At 41.1% G+C, this 15,381-nt stretch overlaps 6 protein-coding genes across 6 annotated transcripts; 3 read left to right on the top strand and 3 right to left on the bottom strand.

Annotated features, from left to right (window-relative positions):
- Positions 1-414: 414 nt before the first annotated feature.
- Positions 415-1,724, top strand: Neos (nuclear receptor coactivator protein neosin). Its single transcript, XM_020956503.2, has 2 exons — positions 415-936; positions 992-1,724. The coding sequence occupies exons 1-2, from the start codon at positions 518-520 to the stop codon at positions 1,683-1,685; spliced, it is 1,113 nt and encodes a 370-aa protein (XP_020812162.1). The 5' UTR covers positions 415-517; the 3' UTR covers positions 1,686-1,724.
- mRpL50 (mitochondrial ribosomal protein L50) lies at positions 1,655-2,475 on the bottom strand. The gene is made up of 3 exons (XM_020956515.2): positions 2,387-2,475; positions 2,224-2,333; positions 1,655-2,167 (listed from the first exon to the last, which is right to left on the bottom strand). The coding sequence occupies exons 1-3, from the start codon at positions 2,411-2,413 to the stop codon at positions 1,738-1,740; spliced, it is 567 nt and encodes a 188-aa protein (XP_020812174.2). The 5' UTR covers positions 2,414-2,475; the 3' UTR covers positions 1,655-1,737.
- Positions 2,476-4,017: 1,542 nt separating this feature from the next.
- Positions 4,018-4,993, top strand: RpL18 (ribosomal protein L18). The gene is made up of 3 exons (XM_020956071.2): positions 4,018-4,112; positions 4,250-4,336; positions 4,406-4,993. Exons 1-3 carry the CDS (start codon positions 4,110-4,112, stop codon positions 4,880-4,882), a joined length of 567 nt encoding a protein of 188 aa, XP_020811730.1. The 5' UTR covers positions 4,018-4,109; the 3' UTR covers positions 4,883-4,993.
- Positions 4,933-6,753, bottom strand: BHD (folliculin). Its single transcript, XM_020956059.2, has 3 exons — positions 5,396-6,753; positions 5,227-5,329; positions 4,933-5,165 (listed from the first exon to the last, which is right to left on the bottom strand). Exons 1-3 carry the CDS (start codon positions 6,549-6,551, stop codon positions 5,045-5,047), a joined length of 1,380 nt encoding a protein of 459 aa, XP_020811718.2. The 5' UTR covers positions 6,552-6,753; the 3' UTR covers positions 4,933-5,044.
- Positions 6,754-7,206: 453 nt separating this feature from the next.
- Positions 7,207-8,056, top strand: LOC110187526 (uncharacterized). The gene is made up of 2 exons (XM_020956925.2): positions 7,207-7,739; positions 7,795-8,056. The coding sequence occupies exons 1-2, from the start codon at positions 7,222-7,224 to the stop codon at positions 7,934-7,936; spliced, it is 660 nt and encodes a 219-aa protein (XP_020812584.2). The 5' UTR covers positions 7,207-7,221; the 3' UTR covers positions 7,937-8,056.
- A 2,239-nt stretch (positions 8,057-10,295) lies between these two features.
- LOC110186831 (uncharacterized) lies at positions 10,296-11,029 on the bottom strand. Its single transcript, XM_020956123.2, has 2 exons — positions 10,509-11,029; positions 10,296-10,437 (listed from the first exon to the last, which is right to left on the bottom strand). The coding sequence occupies exons 1-2, from the start codon at positions 11,027-11,029 to the stop codon at positions 10,296-10,298; spliced, it is 663 nt and encodes a 220-aa protein (XP_020811782.2).
- Positions 11,030-15,381: the final 4,352 nt, after the last annotated feature.

Genomic DNA, 15,381 nt, shown 5'->3' with positions numbered 1-15,381 from the left:
ATACACAAATTTGTATGCAGTTCTGCGTGGAATAATAATTTTTAAAATGTTTCAGATTTGCAACAAGACCTTGTAAACGATTAGAAATTATAATTATTTGTAACCCATTAACTATTAAAACATTAAAGACATTTTTCCTTTCAACTCAAAGAAAGCGACAAATTTTTTTTACAATCAAAGCCTTGTGTTTGCATATTACATTGAACACGTTTTCTTTCAGAAAATTTTGAACTGTTTTATAGTGAACCACTTTATTTAGAATGAACAATGTAACAATTAGAACTGAGTCAAGAGTACTAAAAAGATAAGTTATAACCCTTATTACAGTACAGTATCTTATAACTTCAAGAATAAATAAATTACAAATATTATTATTATCATAAGATTTATGCATGCTGGCAACCCTAGCAATGTTCACAATCTGTTTTTCCGTGGCAACATTGATCTGGCCACATTGTAAATTGTAAATAATTGTTTTTTTTTTCGGGAGTCCTGAAAAACTGAATTTCTTTAAATTATGAGCGATTCTGTTCAGGGCTACAATATAACGAAGGATCCGGCCTTGGTACATAACCGTATCTTTTTGGGAAACCTGCCCATATGCACACGCGAGGAGCTGGTGAGCATCTGCCAGCCGTATGGAAAGGTTGTAGGATCCATGGTTCAGAAAAACTACGGATTCGTGCAGTTCGAAGCGGAGGAAACGGCCAATAAAGCCGCTGCTGCTCTGAACAAGTCAACCTTTAAGTCGCACGTGCTCACGGTGCGCAACGCTAGCATTAAGTCGAAACAGGCCAACGCGATTGCCAAGAAAAACCAAATGAAAAACGCACAGGTTACGGTGCAGGGTGGGATTGTCATGTCCGCCGCAGCGGCTGCAGCCGGTCAGCCGTTGATTAATGATTGCGAGATCATAGTGGTCAATCGGGAAAACACGTAAGTGGTGGTCGGCATTGGCCTCATTTAAGTTTTCATTAAATTTTTCCGGCAGCAAGTACGCGGAGTACGTTGAGGAGCGGCTAAAGAACGCCGGCCTTCGGGTGGATGTGCTCTTTCCAAACGAAGACGTGTTGCTGGGTAAGGTGTTGGCCAATATCTCATCACGGGGCTGCCTTTATGCCGTTTTGGTCACGCCGCAGCACGAGGAACTGAACAGCATCACAGTAAATATCCTCTATGGGGTGCCTGCCGAGCATCGTAATATGCCGCTCGAGGATGCTATCACTCTGGTTGCCACCGATTTTCGGCAAAAGCAACAACGTGATGCTTTAACACCAGGAGTGACCACAGCCGTTCACAAGGGACAGCGGCGACATCCCGATCACATGCAAGAGCTCATTGAGAGATTAGCAGACAGCCATCCCCTGACGGCCTCGCAGTATGAAGTGATCATTAACTATCTGGAGAAGGAGCGGGAGGAGCAGCTAAAGCGTGAGGTTGGCGAGGCCAATGCTCTGGCCAAGCTTAAGGCTCCTGATCCAGAGATTGAGCTGCAGAAGAAGATTCTGAGCATCATGAACAAGCCGGCGGTGACAGCGATCAACTGCGAGTTAATGTATCCCACATTTGAGGCGGTGAAGGAGGACAAACGACTGATGGAGCTGCTTGGAGATAAGCGTGTCTTGGGCGCTTTGGAGAGCATTTACAACTCCGATTTGGTGCAAACTGTATCTCAGCACTTTTAGATACACGATATTTATTAAATGTAATACCATAACAACTAACTGATGGGTGCTTCTAGGGCCAAGATCGCTTGGCCTCATTTCCCTCATACTTGCCGCGGTACTTAAGACCCGTGACCAGCGTGGAGCTCTTGGGAAAGGCTGTCTTGCCCCCAAACTTGGTGTCCGTCTCGGGATTAAAGCGCAAGTACTCGTACTGGATGTGCAGATTCTCAGGCAGCTCAACACGTTTCAGGGCATCCAGTGGAACTGTTGTGTCCACGGGCGTCTCGTAAAAGGCGATAACATCGGACAAAGTACGCAGTTCGTGCACCTGGGAGTTGGGCACTCCGTGCTGCAGCTCCTGGAAGCAGGCGGATAAGAATTTGAACTTTTCAGACAGGTTCTCTAGCTTGTCGCCTTTCAACTGTAGAGTGGCGGCCACGGATCGTACACGTTCCGCTGCATCGCTGGGTGGTGTGTACGGCTTGTGAGGACGCAGAAAACTACAAGCATGAGGATATTAACAAATGTGTTCAGTAAAAATGTGCGAAAAACATACCCCTTGGAGGCAATAGATTCGCCGACAGCGGCTATAGAGCTGGTCTTCTTTGGCTTGGCTTTTGCAGCCTTAGCGGCGGAGGCGAAAAACCTGTGCAGGCTTCCCGCTACCTACAAAATACAAGGTTGTTTAATTTTATTTATAATTAATAGTTTTTACTCACAATTGGTTTACGTAAATTCGCTGCCATCGGTATTTTCAGTGTGACCAGAGCGGACGATTGTACTAATACTCGACGGTCTTACTAGAAATATTTAATTTACATATTATCTATAAATATTTATATATATTTATTTACTATAATCTGAATAAAATCAATCAATTTGAATAAATTAAAATAATAAAAACAATTTCAGCTGAAACAATATCCAACAAGAAAAGTGTATGTTTGCGGTTTTGAATTTAACCTCATCGATATTATGTGTAATAGAATATAGAATATATAACAAATTTGGATACATTTTAAAAGGCTCATATAATTACTATTTGATATAGCAGTCCGATTTGTATAAAGCTTAGCCGATAAAAATATTTTAATGAAGGTAATGGTTTTTGCGTTGCGAAATAAAATAATAAGCTAATTAAATATTAAATAAAATTAGAATTTAATTTCGGTTAGCCGATCGCTTAAAGTTTATAATTGAATATCTTATCTTTTTATTAAATAAAATAACAAATTTTTATATTCGTGTCATTCGAGTATTTCTTACACTAAGCTTCGCTAATATTGCGTTTTTAATGTATTATTCTCATAATTTAATATATGAACAACAAATTCAAATTAATTTAAATTGTATTGAAAATTCATGTAAAAACTGCATTCCGCATACTTGCATTTTTTCTGATTGTGTTTGAATTTAGTGTTGATTTTATGGACTATAATTGAATATAAGGAAAACTATAATTTTAACAAATTGGAAATTATATAAGTCCCACTGGACAACATCAAGTGTGCTTTTCAATTATTTTAAAAATATTATTTAATTATTTTAAAACATCGATAGATGAACAACGTCGAAAACATCAATGTCTCCATACATCGAGTTTTTTTCACCTCTAAAAAGCTCGTTTTCCTCTCAGTTAAAGTTAGAGATGGCACAAAATCGATGTTTTCCACTATCGATTTTATTATTGTTTTTAGGAATTAAACATGGATACTATAGTTATTTTAAGAAATGCACATATATTATTTATATTTTACATTAAAAAATGTCTATTGTTATTATATTATATATTATTATAATTATAACATTTAATAATTAATAATTTTAAAAATTAGTTAATATGTAAAACTATAGAATTAAATGGAAAAAATCACATTTCGTTTGATTTTTTTTATATATTGTCTCAATATTAAAGAATATAAAAGCTAACTAAAACGTAAAAAATCATATATCATTAAGGTGAGAAACAAAAAAAATAAATAATAATAAATATATATATTTACTTTTTAATGTTTATCAATTATCTTATTGTTAATGAACACAAAAGGAAAAATTACATTTTATTTTAAATTTTTAAGAGAGCATACTGTAAGGTTTTATTTATTTATTTATTTATTTATTTAAGAAAAAATAGAAATTGTCTGCCTTTACAACTAACCCAGACCTCTGCCGAAATAGTCAATGTTTTTAATAAGCATATAGAACTCAAAATTAAATTCAGAATATTATTTCAAGGAATATGTTTTAATAATTAGTATAAGAATTTAATGTAGTTCGTTGTTTTTAAACAAAATAAACTTTTCGAGTGTTAATTATTATTTATTTTATCAATACATCGATAGTGCAAAAATTCGATGGTTTGAAAACGATACCCATCATCGATAGTATCGATAGTATTCCGATGTTTTGTTAGCACGTCTCTTTCTTTTTCCGGTCGCCGAAATGGTAAGAAACGCAAATAACGAAAACTGAAAAATAATTTGTAAACATCTCGCAAATGGCTGCAAGTTATTCAAAGTGAATCGGGAAAATGCGTTGCCGCGGCTACGACACGCCTAGTGCTAATCGTATTTCCTTTGCAGGGTATTGATATCAACCACAAGTACGATCGCAAGGTTCGCAGAACCGAGCCCAAATCCCAGGATGTTTACCTGCGTCTGCTCGTTAAGGTAAGGCCAAAATGGTGGACAAACCCGATTGAACGTGGCATTAATGTGATTTTCTCGTTGTCTTTGCAGCTGTACCGCTTCCTGCAGCGCCGCACCAACAAGAAGTTCAACCGCATCATCCTGAAGCGTTTGTTCATGAGCAAGATCAACCGGCCGCCACTATCGCTGCAGCGCATTGCTCGCTTCTTCAAGGCTGCCAACCAGCCCGAGTCTACCATCGTGGTTGTTGGTACCGTCACCGACGATGCCCGTCTGCTGGTTGTCCCCAAGGTTACGGTGTGCGCCCTGCATGTCACCCAGACCGCCCGGGAGCGCATCCTGAAGGCTGGCGGCGAGGTCCTGACCTTCGATCAGCTCGCTCTGCGCTCGCCCACCGGCAAGAACACCCTGCTGCTGCAGGGCAAGCGTACTGCCCGCACTGCCTGCAAGCACTTCGGCAAGGCGCCCGGTGTGCCCCACTCGCACACCCGCCCCTATGTCCGTTCCAAGGGACGCAAGTTCGAGCGCGCTCGTGGTCGTCGTTCCAGCTGCGGCTACAAGAAGTAAACACCTTGCTGGCTGGACTGGATTTGGCACCCTTTTGGTTAAGATATTGATTTGTCTCGCCGTCGCGTACTCGCCGTGGCAATAAAGTGGTTTTATTCCAAAAGGTGAAAAGAATGTTCTTGAGCAATGTACAAAAGTGTGTGGTGTGCGCCTCTCCAGCGGCTAGTGCAGATGCGTGCTCCAGTAATTGACCACCGGCTGATCGTGTGGCTGCACACCCAGCACCTTCTTTAGTTTACCCTGGACGCTGCTGGATTTGGCGTGATTGAGGCAGGTCACTTTACTGTCGGTGAGATACGAATGATAAGATGTGGAATACTTGGAATAATACGAGGACTACATACTTCTTCCACTCTTCGATGAGCACCTTGGTCTGTTTGTTGAGCACCAGTTCTGTAAAATTCTTCTCCTCCACGGCCTTCAGCAGCTTCACCATGAGATCGGGCACTAGAGGGAGAGGATTTATTAGTTTAGAGATGGATTAGGATGTTTTCCTGTTGGAAAGATGCTTACACTTTCTGGGCAACTCTCCCGGCCACTTGACGGTCACCTCGTGCCCGTTGACGTGCTTGTCTAGGAAATCTATTCTGTATACGGAGGCACTGGCCATGGGAACGGCTATATCGTTGGACACTGATATGATCTTATACTCTGAGCTAATGGAGTGCTGATGCTGGGCGTCAATCCGCATAAGATTGTGCATGGGCTCGGGCAGCAGTTTCTTAAGGCACACCATGAACCGGAAGGTTTTTCTGGGATCCCCGCGCACCACGATCTTGACGCCAGTCAAGGCGCAATAGCACACCGTGGCGAACTCTTCCTTACGCACAACGCTCTTTAGATGTCGCAGCGAGAAGAACTCTTCAAGATCTGGGTCATCGATGCTTTCAATCATGGGCAGGGTGGAGCTGTTGTAGGTTAGGCGCTGGGCAGGCGGACGGCCACTGCTCTGTGGCGGCAACCAAGGCAGATTCCCGAAGGTCACATGCTCGGTTAGGAAGCGGGATCCGGCCAGCAGAAGCCACGAGAAGTGAGAGTGCAGCTGGGCGAATATGTGCTCTTCGCCAGTGAGCTCCAGCAGGGACCTTGACAGCAGGATCTGTGCACCCGAGAGGCGTCTCTGCCTGGCCGAGCATGTGAGTTCCTCGGCCTCTTTCGTTTTCCTGGCCGCTGCCTGCAGCTCCGAGGAGACCTTCTTGAGGTGTTCCGCCAGAAAGGGTTTGATGTTCAGCAGGAAGTACTTGTCCTTCATTAGGACAATGATGGAGAAGAGCTGCGAGTAGCCACGTGCCTGCAGGTCGCTCACCCGGAACGTGTGGCTTAGGATGTGACCGCGGGCGGAGTCTCCAAAGAACACAAACTCGCCATCCTTGCTGGAATCCGTTCCGTTGCTCAAGCTCAGTACTGCAGCCTGCTTCACCAAACTGGCCACCTCCGGCAGCACCGCCACCTTGGTGCTCACAAAGGTCGCCCCGCTCTCCGTGTCCCTGCTGTAGATGGCATTGTTATTCCGCCCCATGGAGTAATTGCATGCGGAGCAGGTCTTTTGGTTCTGCTGCTGGTCCAGAGTCAGGTCCTCCAGCTTGGTATCCCTCAGCGTCTGGGTGCAGAAGATGGCGCAGGGGCCGTGCGCCTCGCAGAAGTGACACAGGGCTATCACGGCATTCATCTTACAGCTACAACAAAAGCCAAAAATGCAAAGAAACTACTTTATTATTATTGTTATTAATTTGCAACAACAACAATATGATCACAAGATTTGTCCGTCAGAAAAAGAATTTTCTGCTACACAACAACTGGTCACATCTAAATAAACAAGACGTAATCGCACTCCGTAATGTACGAAACGTAACAGTTTTTGCGGAACGCATCAAAGAGCTTACATCGTTTCAGGCAGCCCTGGCCGTTTTGCTTCAAGTGGGCGGGAAATTCAAATGCTTATATATATTAGGTTCTCGTAATAATCTTGATGAAATTGTTTACTTTATAATATAATTACGCTTTGGTCTTGTCTTTATGAAATTTAAAAAGGGTTCCATTTTAGGTTTTCCCATTTATTTTAGGTTAGTATATACTTTATTTTATGAAGAATTTTTTAATAAGGTTTTACTTGTTCTTCTTTTTTCCAGAATACTGACTGTATTTATTTACAAAATTATTTATGCAGAACGAAGAGAGCTGGGCCAGGCACACACATTCTGGATGTCTTTATAACCCCAATTAGGATGCTAATTGATCGAATCAATATTTATTTCAATCGCAACGCAGCGCAGATCGGTGCCCAACTCCAGTGCTCTTCATTCTTGAAAGGTATTGTGTCACTGCCAGACGCTTTTGAAATGCAATTGTTGACTTGGATATTTCTGCTAGGCTCGTTTCTGCCTTTAGCCAGTGGTGCCTACGAAACTGTGGTTCCTTCTTTGGGTCAAAATATTACGGAATTCTTACACGCCCGACAGAAGCGCCATCAATTGATCTATAGGAATGGTGGCACCATCCGCTTGGTGGTGGGTCCAGTGTTGGCCACCCAATTGGAGGACCCGGTGACCTGGCGCAGTATGGTATACTATTATGTGCTTCACTTTGGAGCATTTACCTTGCCATCAGCTCCGCTTTATCCGTGGGACAAATGGGAGACCATCTATCAGCGATCTCTTCAGGAAAAGATCAGGAGCTTGGACGAAACGCATGAGGATGACACCCGAGTGTTTGTCTATGCTGCCTTGGAGAAGTACATGGACCAAGTCAGTGGAACGGTGGGTCGAGGTCGTCAGTGTTTGCTACGCGGGATCTGTGAAAATGCCCAGGTACAACATCATGTGGGAATCATGTCGGAACTGCTCAACGTCCTGCTAACGTAAGTTCTTATTTTAAAGTTAAATAGATTTAAAATTCTTAATATATATCTACAGACCTGGTAAAACGCGTATGGATGTGGAATATACAGATGCTTTAGGAGCAGGACGAGCTGGTATGGACTGTTTAGATCAATTTCCGGCTTGCCCAAGGGGTGAGAGCGTTCTGGATGCCTATACAGTTGAAGTGGATTACTAACATTTCAAAGAGCTTTGCGGGCAAAGCTTAAAGTATTTGTAAATAATTAATTCCCACATATATTCTATTACTTCCATGATTGTCTGTGAAACCTCAAAATAAATCCAGATAACTCCCCGATTACCTTGATTATTGCTGTTCTCGGTTAGATCAACAGCAATCACTCGTCAACTTTACACCCATCACAATCAGTCTCAAGCATCTTGGCTTAACGTTGAATTTTTAACACTAATTGCAAGTGATTTGTGCTGCTGCTTCTGCAGCCACTGCCACGCCTTCCACCTCCTCTTGCTCCACCTGGCAGTTCCGTTTCTGGTAAACCAGAAACATGACCGTGTGCAGCCCCTCAGCTTTCCGGGTAAAAATCCGTTAACATTAATGGCTTGTGGCTGGCTGCAACTTTGGCTTGGAGGAGCAGCAAACGCGATGCAGCGAAAGCCCGCACACGACCGCCATTTTGTCAACAATGGCGTCAATTAAATGGAAAATGCAGAACCGCCAACAACACACCCCGGTTGCAACATTCACATCCCCAGCAAAGCAACAACAACAACACCAACTAAAGACAATAAATGCGTCTTAAGTGGCACATTAGGCTTGCAGACGCCGCCCGACGGAGGAGGAAAATGGCTCTTTGGTCTCCATACAGGGTGCAGCTTACTGAAATTGTGCAGAAATTAAAATTTAAAAATCTCACAACTAAGTCAAAATAAATTCAATTTCAATTCGGAAAGCTTTACAGTAATAGATTTTATTATGTTAATAAATCTGCATACTAAGTTTATAAATATAAAAATTAAATTTTTTGGCAAAATTTTTGAAAATTTTGACGATGGTAACCCCTTATAAAACTTATCAAAAATTTAAAAATTATTGTTTTGATATATATTATTTCTAATTTAAATAGATTTTAAAGACGAATCTGAATATATATGACTTTTTAAAATCACTGCATTTTTGAGCATTTTATACTCTCAGGAAGTCCTTAAATATTCGCATTGTTTTAATGAATGTTTATCAATATTTTCCAGTGATAATTTCTGCACAAATCATATTTATAAACCCATAACTAAGTCAAAATAAAATCTATTTCAATTCGGAAAACTGTACTGTGCATGTTTTTATAAGCTTAACAATTCTGCATACTACAATTAAATATATATATTTTTTTAATCTGGCAAACCTTTTCATTTCGCTTTATTTTTGTTTTGTTAATGTATTATTAATATCTTTAAGTTTGATATATCTCATGTCTTGGCTTACGGTGACCCTGTGTGGACGCCATCTTTCGCATCAGCTGCGTCTTGTGTGCAAAGCTAATTCAAATGCGATTATGACAACGCGAACAACGAAAGAGGAGCGCCAAGCAGCGGAAAACAGGGGGCGGGGGGAGGAGCTTGATCCATGCGAGGGGGGAGCCATGCAAAGTGCAGTTAGCGAGGGAGATGTGGAGACGGGTTAAGGAGGGGGGGAGTGGCGGCGGCCTGCACAACTTTGCGGTGTTTGAACTTGTGATGGCGCAGAGGAATAGGTAACTAATGTCTGCGGCTGCTGAGTTTACACGTGACAAATATTACGATAACAGAAAAGAATATGTCAATAAGGACAGAAAAAATGGTTTAGAACACCAACGCAGCGTATACGCAATGTAGTCTAGATGTCATATCAAGTATACGCAATGTTGTCTTCAATAAGATAATATTAAAATATTGTTGATCAGTCTTTTAATTAATTACTTTAATAAATGTAAATAAAGACAGAAATTATGGGTTAGAACACCAACACGCAATGTTGTCTAGATGTTATATTAAGTATACGCAATGTTGTCTTCAATGAGATAATATAAAAATATTGTTGATCAGTCTCTTAATTAATTATTAAAGCGGAAAATATAACATTTTCATTTAATTTATTTATTTTATTATTTTGTATGGGTTTAATTTAATTTTTTTTTAATTACATAAAAGAAGGCCAACGCCTTCGAAATGTATTCTAATTTCTATTTACTTTTTCCTAATATATGACTCCTATTAATTGCTCTGAACTTTATCTCACAATCTAGAATAACCCCCAATACATTATTTTAAATATATTCCAAAATCGGATCCCGCATAAACCTAGCATGTGCTTGTGGCAAGCCTGCATCGATATGCACACATGCTCATCCTTGAGCCAAGTCAACACAGTTTCCTGCCCCTCAGACATGCTTCCGTGCATTTCCGCCCCAAATTATGCAGCAAGAACAAGCGGATTCCGACATCAGGACAAGACCCATTAGACATGCACTTTGATTTGCCTGGAAACTTTATTGCGGATCCCCATTTTCCTTCGCTTAGTACTCCGCAGCGACGGCAGTAAATCAATCATCCTCCACAATCAGCAGCCCGTCAAGGAAGTTGAGACCCCGTGGACAGGTCCTGTAGCGCTGCAGGCAATTGGCTCCTGCCTTTCCGGCTGCATAGGCCTCGTGATAGGAGTTATCCAGTTCGGCTTTGCCGGGGCTAAAGTGGGTTAGTCGATTGTCAGATTATCAGGGCTTAAACAAGAGTTTACCTAGTTTTATGGGTCTCACCTGAGTATAATATCCATAATTTCGGAGAATACGCCAATATGATGATGGATTTGAGCATTCTCGCAGATGGATCGCAGCAGGCATTGCCTGCCCATGGCCAAATCGTTATTCCTTCTGCCCATATACTCCTCCAGAGCTGTGTACATCAATAACCTGGCATCGTCTGCATATCGGACTCCTCCATTGGCCGTATGTCTCTCGATATTCCTTTTCATCTGCACCAAGGATCGGGCGAAGGTCCCCTCCCACTTGTCCCACGGCCAAATGGGCGATGTGGGCAGGCTATAGGTGCCACCTTGGAGCGTAAACGAAAGGACACAGGAACGAAAGGTCACCTTATCCTCCAGCGGAATTGGCAGCGATGGGCCAATGCTGAACTTCATAGATCCACTATTCTGATAGATCAACCAGCGCTTCTGGCGATGCTTCATAAACTCCGTGAGATTCCGATAGTCTGAGCCGAGTCCCAATGGTAACAGGCTGAGCAGGCCCAAAGCCAAGAGTAGACCCGTAGTCCACATCGTGCTCTCAACGACTAACAGCAGGTGTAGGCGTCACGGCTTTAACTCGCTTTCAAATCGCTTATAAACTAAGTGAGCCATCATCATTGGGATGACAAGTGGAAATTTCGGAGACGCAAACATTTGGTCAAACAATTAGCATTATAAATGTGACAAGAATTGGACAGCACTGGGAGAACAGCTAACAATTTAATGTTCTTAATTTTCATATGATTTTATTTAGAAATATATGGGATGTATAGAACATGTGTTAATTTCTTTTATTATTAAATAAACCTTGTATGTTTTACTTCAAGAAATACTAAAAGAAAATGACTTCTTCTTTATTTATATTTATTATATATGCTACACATCTTTTTTCCATGTGTGTGTATTCAGTTCTGGTTTTCTATTTGCACACGTGAGTGGAAAATTGAGTGGACAACGGCTACCCATTTTGGGTCCGGCCCCAAAACAACCAAGATCAAGATGGAAAGGTCACACACAAAGGGGAGCCAAGGAGGACCACCTTAAATGACCATTAAGAGAGCGGGAAAATATCTTCTTCTCACACACACAATCGGCTGGCGATGAAACGAAAAATGCTTTGCAAATTATTTAGACAAATAGAGGAAGCCTGAGGCGAACCGTTGTGCTGCAGATAATATCCTTTTTCGGGTTGTTTTGTGATTTGTCGACGTGGCCGGAAATGAAAAGCAAATAGCACTGGCAGTGGCACTGGCAGCAGGCAAATAAATTTGCTTGAATAACAACAACAATGGTAGCAAAACAGAGCTGCAAACCGCAAAGCTAAAGGGAGGGACAAAAGGATACCACACAAACTGTTACTGATATTTGCACACAGCCACCACCCACACATGGCTGACAAAATCACAATGCCGCGCAACTTTTCCCGCCCAAAATCCAGTTCCAGATCCTCAGCCACCTGTCCCCTTGGACATTTCCGCTTTCTGGGAACAACAAGGAGCTAGCACAAGAAATGAATTCATGTTGACAATCTGAATGATTTATAGAAATTGCGTGCAGACGAAATATTCACATCTTTGTGGGATGGAAAAAAGGCCTAAGTGTAGGCGTAAATGAGAAGATCAACAAGCTAACCGATTTGGATCAGTAAGTCTACATTACTTAGTCAGTGTTTAACTCTGAATATCAATGAAGACACCATAGATTTTGACAGTCATTGTTGATTTTGATGGGTTGAAAGTCTGGTTTAAAAATAGCTCTAAACGTGATATGAAAATTATGAGAAGCTTAAATAAATATTTTAGGGAATATGTAAATTTTACACATGTGTTATCTTAGTAGTTTTCATTGACCACGTTTTTTTAAATTAATTTGTAACTAATTATACTTCTTACTAACAAGAATTTTCCATTAGTTAGCCAGTTTGCTGCTCCTCTTAGCCTGAAATCTAATTTTTCCTACCTATAATTAGTTGGAAAGAGAAAAGCTGCTGGAAAAACAATATCTAAAGTGGGACAGTCCAAACATTATTTGCTCCCAGAACATTTCTCCAACTGTCAGTCTGGAAAAAAAGGAAACTGTGACACCCAATGGACTCGTAGCTACCTCATACGACCAAGTACCCTCAAAAAAAAGAAAAGGGAACTAAAAGAAAAACGAAAGAAACGACTCCCTAGAGCGAGGTTCTTCTTCTTCAATTTCTCACACAAACTGTATATAATATTTATTATGTTGGCATAATAAATTGCAACATGAGGCAGATTCATTTTCGCACTTGCGGACATTTTTCATTTCGTTGCCCGCCGGGCAGCAGCTGCTTGGACTTTGTGAGGCGACAGGAAAAGGTGCTCGGGGGGGTGGGGGCGCCGAACCGAATGTGGGTGGCTTCCGGTTTTCCTTTCAGGCTGGTATTTCCTGTTGTGGTGGTTGAGCGCTAAGGAAACCATTGGCGCCACACTTACGTTGCCTCCTCGCTGCTGATGAGCATCAAGAAACTTGTTGCCTTCGTTTAGTAGGGTCCAGTGATAAGAGGGAAGTTTAAATGTTCTTTAATTAATAAAGAAGAATTTATTAAAAATTGTATGACAATTTTAAATATTTATCCTGAGGAAAAATTCAGTTTTCTGTAGAAAATCATAGATAGTTTAAAATCCTAAATATATATATAATTTCATACAACTAGCTCTTTATATGTTGTAGTCAGTTTTATATGGGAAATAGTTTAATTTAATGTTCTTTCTTATTAAATAAACTCTTAATTTCATAATAAATAATAAAGGAAAAATGGTAAAAAGTTTTTCTGTTTTATATTTGTAACCAAGACCTAACAACCTTTAAAATCAACTGCTCTGCCATGTGTCCTTTTCTTGGCTCTTCCACCTGTTCCTGCACTGCCATGTGCCTGGCATGTGCACATTTTAAAAGGGAAATTTAATAAACCTTGTCCTATTTCATGCTCATTAGTGCCATGATAAATTGTGGAGCCACGTAACCAGAGCGCGGAGGAGACCGTCCCGGACCGAGGCCATTTCTCAGATGAGATTGCCGCAAATGGAAAGGGGTAGAAGTTGTGGGTGGGAGTGAAGGGTGGAAGAAGGCCCATGTAAATGTGGTCCGGGTGAAAGTTCAAAGGCCAGTTGCGGCGGCGGCGCTTAACTGTTGCACAATGCACGACCCTCCCATGAAATGGCCATAAATTAGAAAAGTTCGCCTCTGATGCGGACAAGTTGCCTTTGATTGGCCAGTTTTGCTTGCCGTTTTATAGCCGTTTAATGTGCTGACATGTCGGCAATTACACGAGAAAGATTGTCTGCGATTGGGGTGGGGTGGGGGGAGCGGTAAATTGAGAATGCGGGAAATGGAAAATGGAGACCGGAGAATGAAGTTCATGGAGCTCACATAAATTCTAGCAATAATCTCATTGTTTTCACATGCGCTTCATTGCGCGGTTTTTATCACGCATCGGGCGAGGCGAGAACTGAACGGAAAATCGAGACACTTTTCCCCATCTGTTTTCCTCATCGTCTTGTTTTTTTTTGTTGGTTCATATTATTGTTGTTGCTGCTGTTGTTGCTTTTGTCAACAAAGTTTTGCAGACACAATATGTCTGCGGCAGTCGGTTGTCTACTCCGTATAGATATATATATATATATATATTATCCCTTCTCTTTTTGCAGTCCGATTTCAGTCCCTTTGGCTGCTTCCATCTGCCAACTGATGTAGCTACTTTTATGGTTGATGTTATTACTTTTTTGTTGTTGCCTCCGTTGATGCCCTGTTTTTCCATTTCCCTGGATTTTTCCCCCTCTATATTTTCCCTGCATGCTTCCCGAGGACTGATACTGCGGCATGCAACAGCATAAAAAAGTTGAAGGTTGTAGACAACCAGTTGGCCGCAAGGCGAGTAGAAGGTTTAATACCCTGGAATTAGTACTAAGCTTTGGCCTATAATAATAATAATAATAATTTATTAAATAGAATTTAACCATGTTTTGCTTTGGCTTAATTTTTAAGAAATTTAATGTGAATTTGCTATATTTTATAATGTTTGAAAATATATTATAGTTAGAAACTTTGAAAGTAAAGGTAGAAGCTGGTCAAATAGGTTTAGTTTGTACTTTATTTTTATTACTATAATTTTAATTTTAAAATCTTATTAATATTTCTTTATTTTCTGCTAAGGGTAATTAATTGAATCCTCAATCATAAATTATTATATAAATGCAAACAGCATAACTTTTTCAGCAAACCTTCTATTCAAATATAGATTACCTTCCTTTTCTTAGGATATCTAACATAACTAACTTTAGTGGCTGGTTATTATTGTTTCTTTTTGTTTACTATTTGTGTTTTTTTTTTTTGTTTTGCTAGTTGGTGCGTTGCTTTTTGCCTTTGTGGCTGCTGCTGCACTTCAGACGTCGCCATCCTCGTGGCTTGGCGACGACATTTAAAGCGCCATGAATATGCAAAACTTTTACACTTGCTTTTTATGCGCAAATGTATAAATTGAGGGAAAAAATGAAGAGGCGAGAGGAGAGCAAACGCTGCTTGCTGCAAGGATATATACTTTTTTTTTTGTTCTCTGCGGGCTCAGCACTATTAGTCGCCAACATCGGCAAAACTGGCAAACTGGCAACTGGCAAGTTGTGCCGGCAGGATGCTGGATGCCAGGATTCTCGCCCCCACACCATCGCGTAATAATTCTTCAATAATAACAGAGCAGAGCCCGGCGGAGGGCAAAGCGTTTGTCGGTTAGGTGGGAAATGGGATCCGGCAGATCCGGCAGCTTCGAACCTTCCTTCGTCCTTTCTCCATGGCCAGGCAACTCCATTGCGGGCTATAAAATAAACACTCACTCACTGCTGCCACCGCTCCTTGTCGCGTTA

The sequence above is a fragment of the Drosophila serrata genome, unplaced genomic scaffold, assembly GCF_035046125.1.
Source record: "Drosophila serrata isolate PLE 108 unplaced genomic scaffold, ASM3504612v1 contig_217, whole genome shotgun sequence".
NCBI lineage: Eukaryota > Metazoa > Arthropoda > Insecta > Diptera > Drosophilidae > Drosophila > Drosophila serrata.
The sequence above is the reverse complement of the archived record's forward strand: the minus strand, read 5'-3'. Positions and strand labels throughout refer to the sequence as shown.

Excerpts from the sequence above, each read along its gene's own strand:
- LOC110186831 (XM_020956123.2), bottom strand. The coding sequence starts at position 11,029 with ATGTGGACTACGGGTCTACTCTTGGCTTTGGGCCTGCTCAGCCTGTTA. Across the intron at positions 10,438-10,508 it reads ATTATGGATATTATACTCAG|CCCCGGCAAAGCCGAACTGG; the intron begins GTGAGACCCATA and ends AACCCACTTTAG.
- Neos (XM_020956503.2), top strand. The coding sequence starts at position 518 with ATGAGCGATTCTGTTCAGGGCTACAATATAACGAAGGATCCGGCCTTG. Across the intron at positions 937-991 it reads GTGGTCAATCGGGAAAACAC|CAAGTACGCGGAGTACGTTG; the intron begins GTAAGTGGTGGT and ends TTTTTCCGGCAG.
- mRpL50 (XM_020956515.2), bottom strand. The coding sequence starts at position 2,413 with ATGGCAGCGAATTTACGTAAACCAATT. Across the intron at positions 2,334-2,386 it reads CGAATTTACGTAAACCAATT|GTAGCGGGAAGCCTGCACAG; the intron begins GTGAGTAAAAAC and ends TGTATTTTGTAG. Across the intron at positions 2,168-2,223 it reads GAATCTATTGCCTCCAAGGG|TTTTCTGCGTCCTCACAAGC; the intron begins GTATGTTTTTCG and ends TCATGCTTGTAG.
- RpL18 (XM_020956071.2), top strand. Across the intron at positions 4,337-4,405 it reads ACCTGCGTCTGCTCGTTAAG|CTGTACCGCTTCCTGCAGCG; the intron begins GTAAGGCCAAAA and ends TTGTCTTTGCAG.
- BHD (XM_020956059.2), bottom strand. The coding sequence starts at position 6,551 with ATGAATGCCGTGATAGCCCTGTGTCACTTCTGCGAGGCGCACGGCCCC. Across the intron at positions 5,330-5,395 it reads GGGAGAGTTGCCCAGAAAGT|TGCCCGATCTCATGGTGAAG; the intron begins GTAAGCATCTTT and ends CTCTCCCTCTAG. Across the intron at positions 5,166-5,226 it reads CTCATCGAAGAGTGGAAGAA|TAAAGTGACCTGCCTCAATC; the intron begins GTATGTAGTCCT and ends TCTCACCGACAG.
- LOC110187526 (XM_020956925.2), top strand. The coding sequence starts at position 7,222 with ATGCAATTGTTGACTTGGATATTTCTGCTAGGCTCGTTTCTGCCTTTA. Across the intron at positions 7,740-7,794 it reads CTGCTCAACGTCCTGCTAAC|ACCTGGTAAAACGCGTATGG; the intron begins GTAAGTTCTTAT and ends ATATATCTACAG.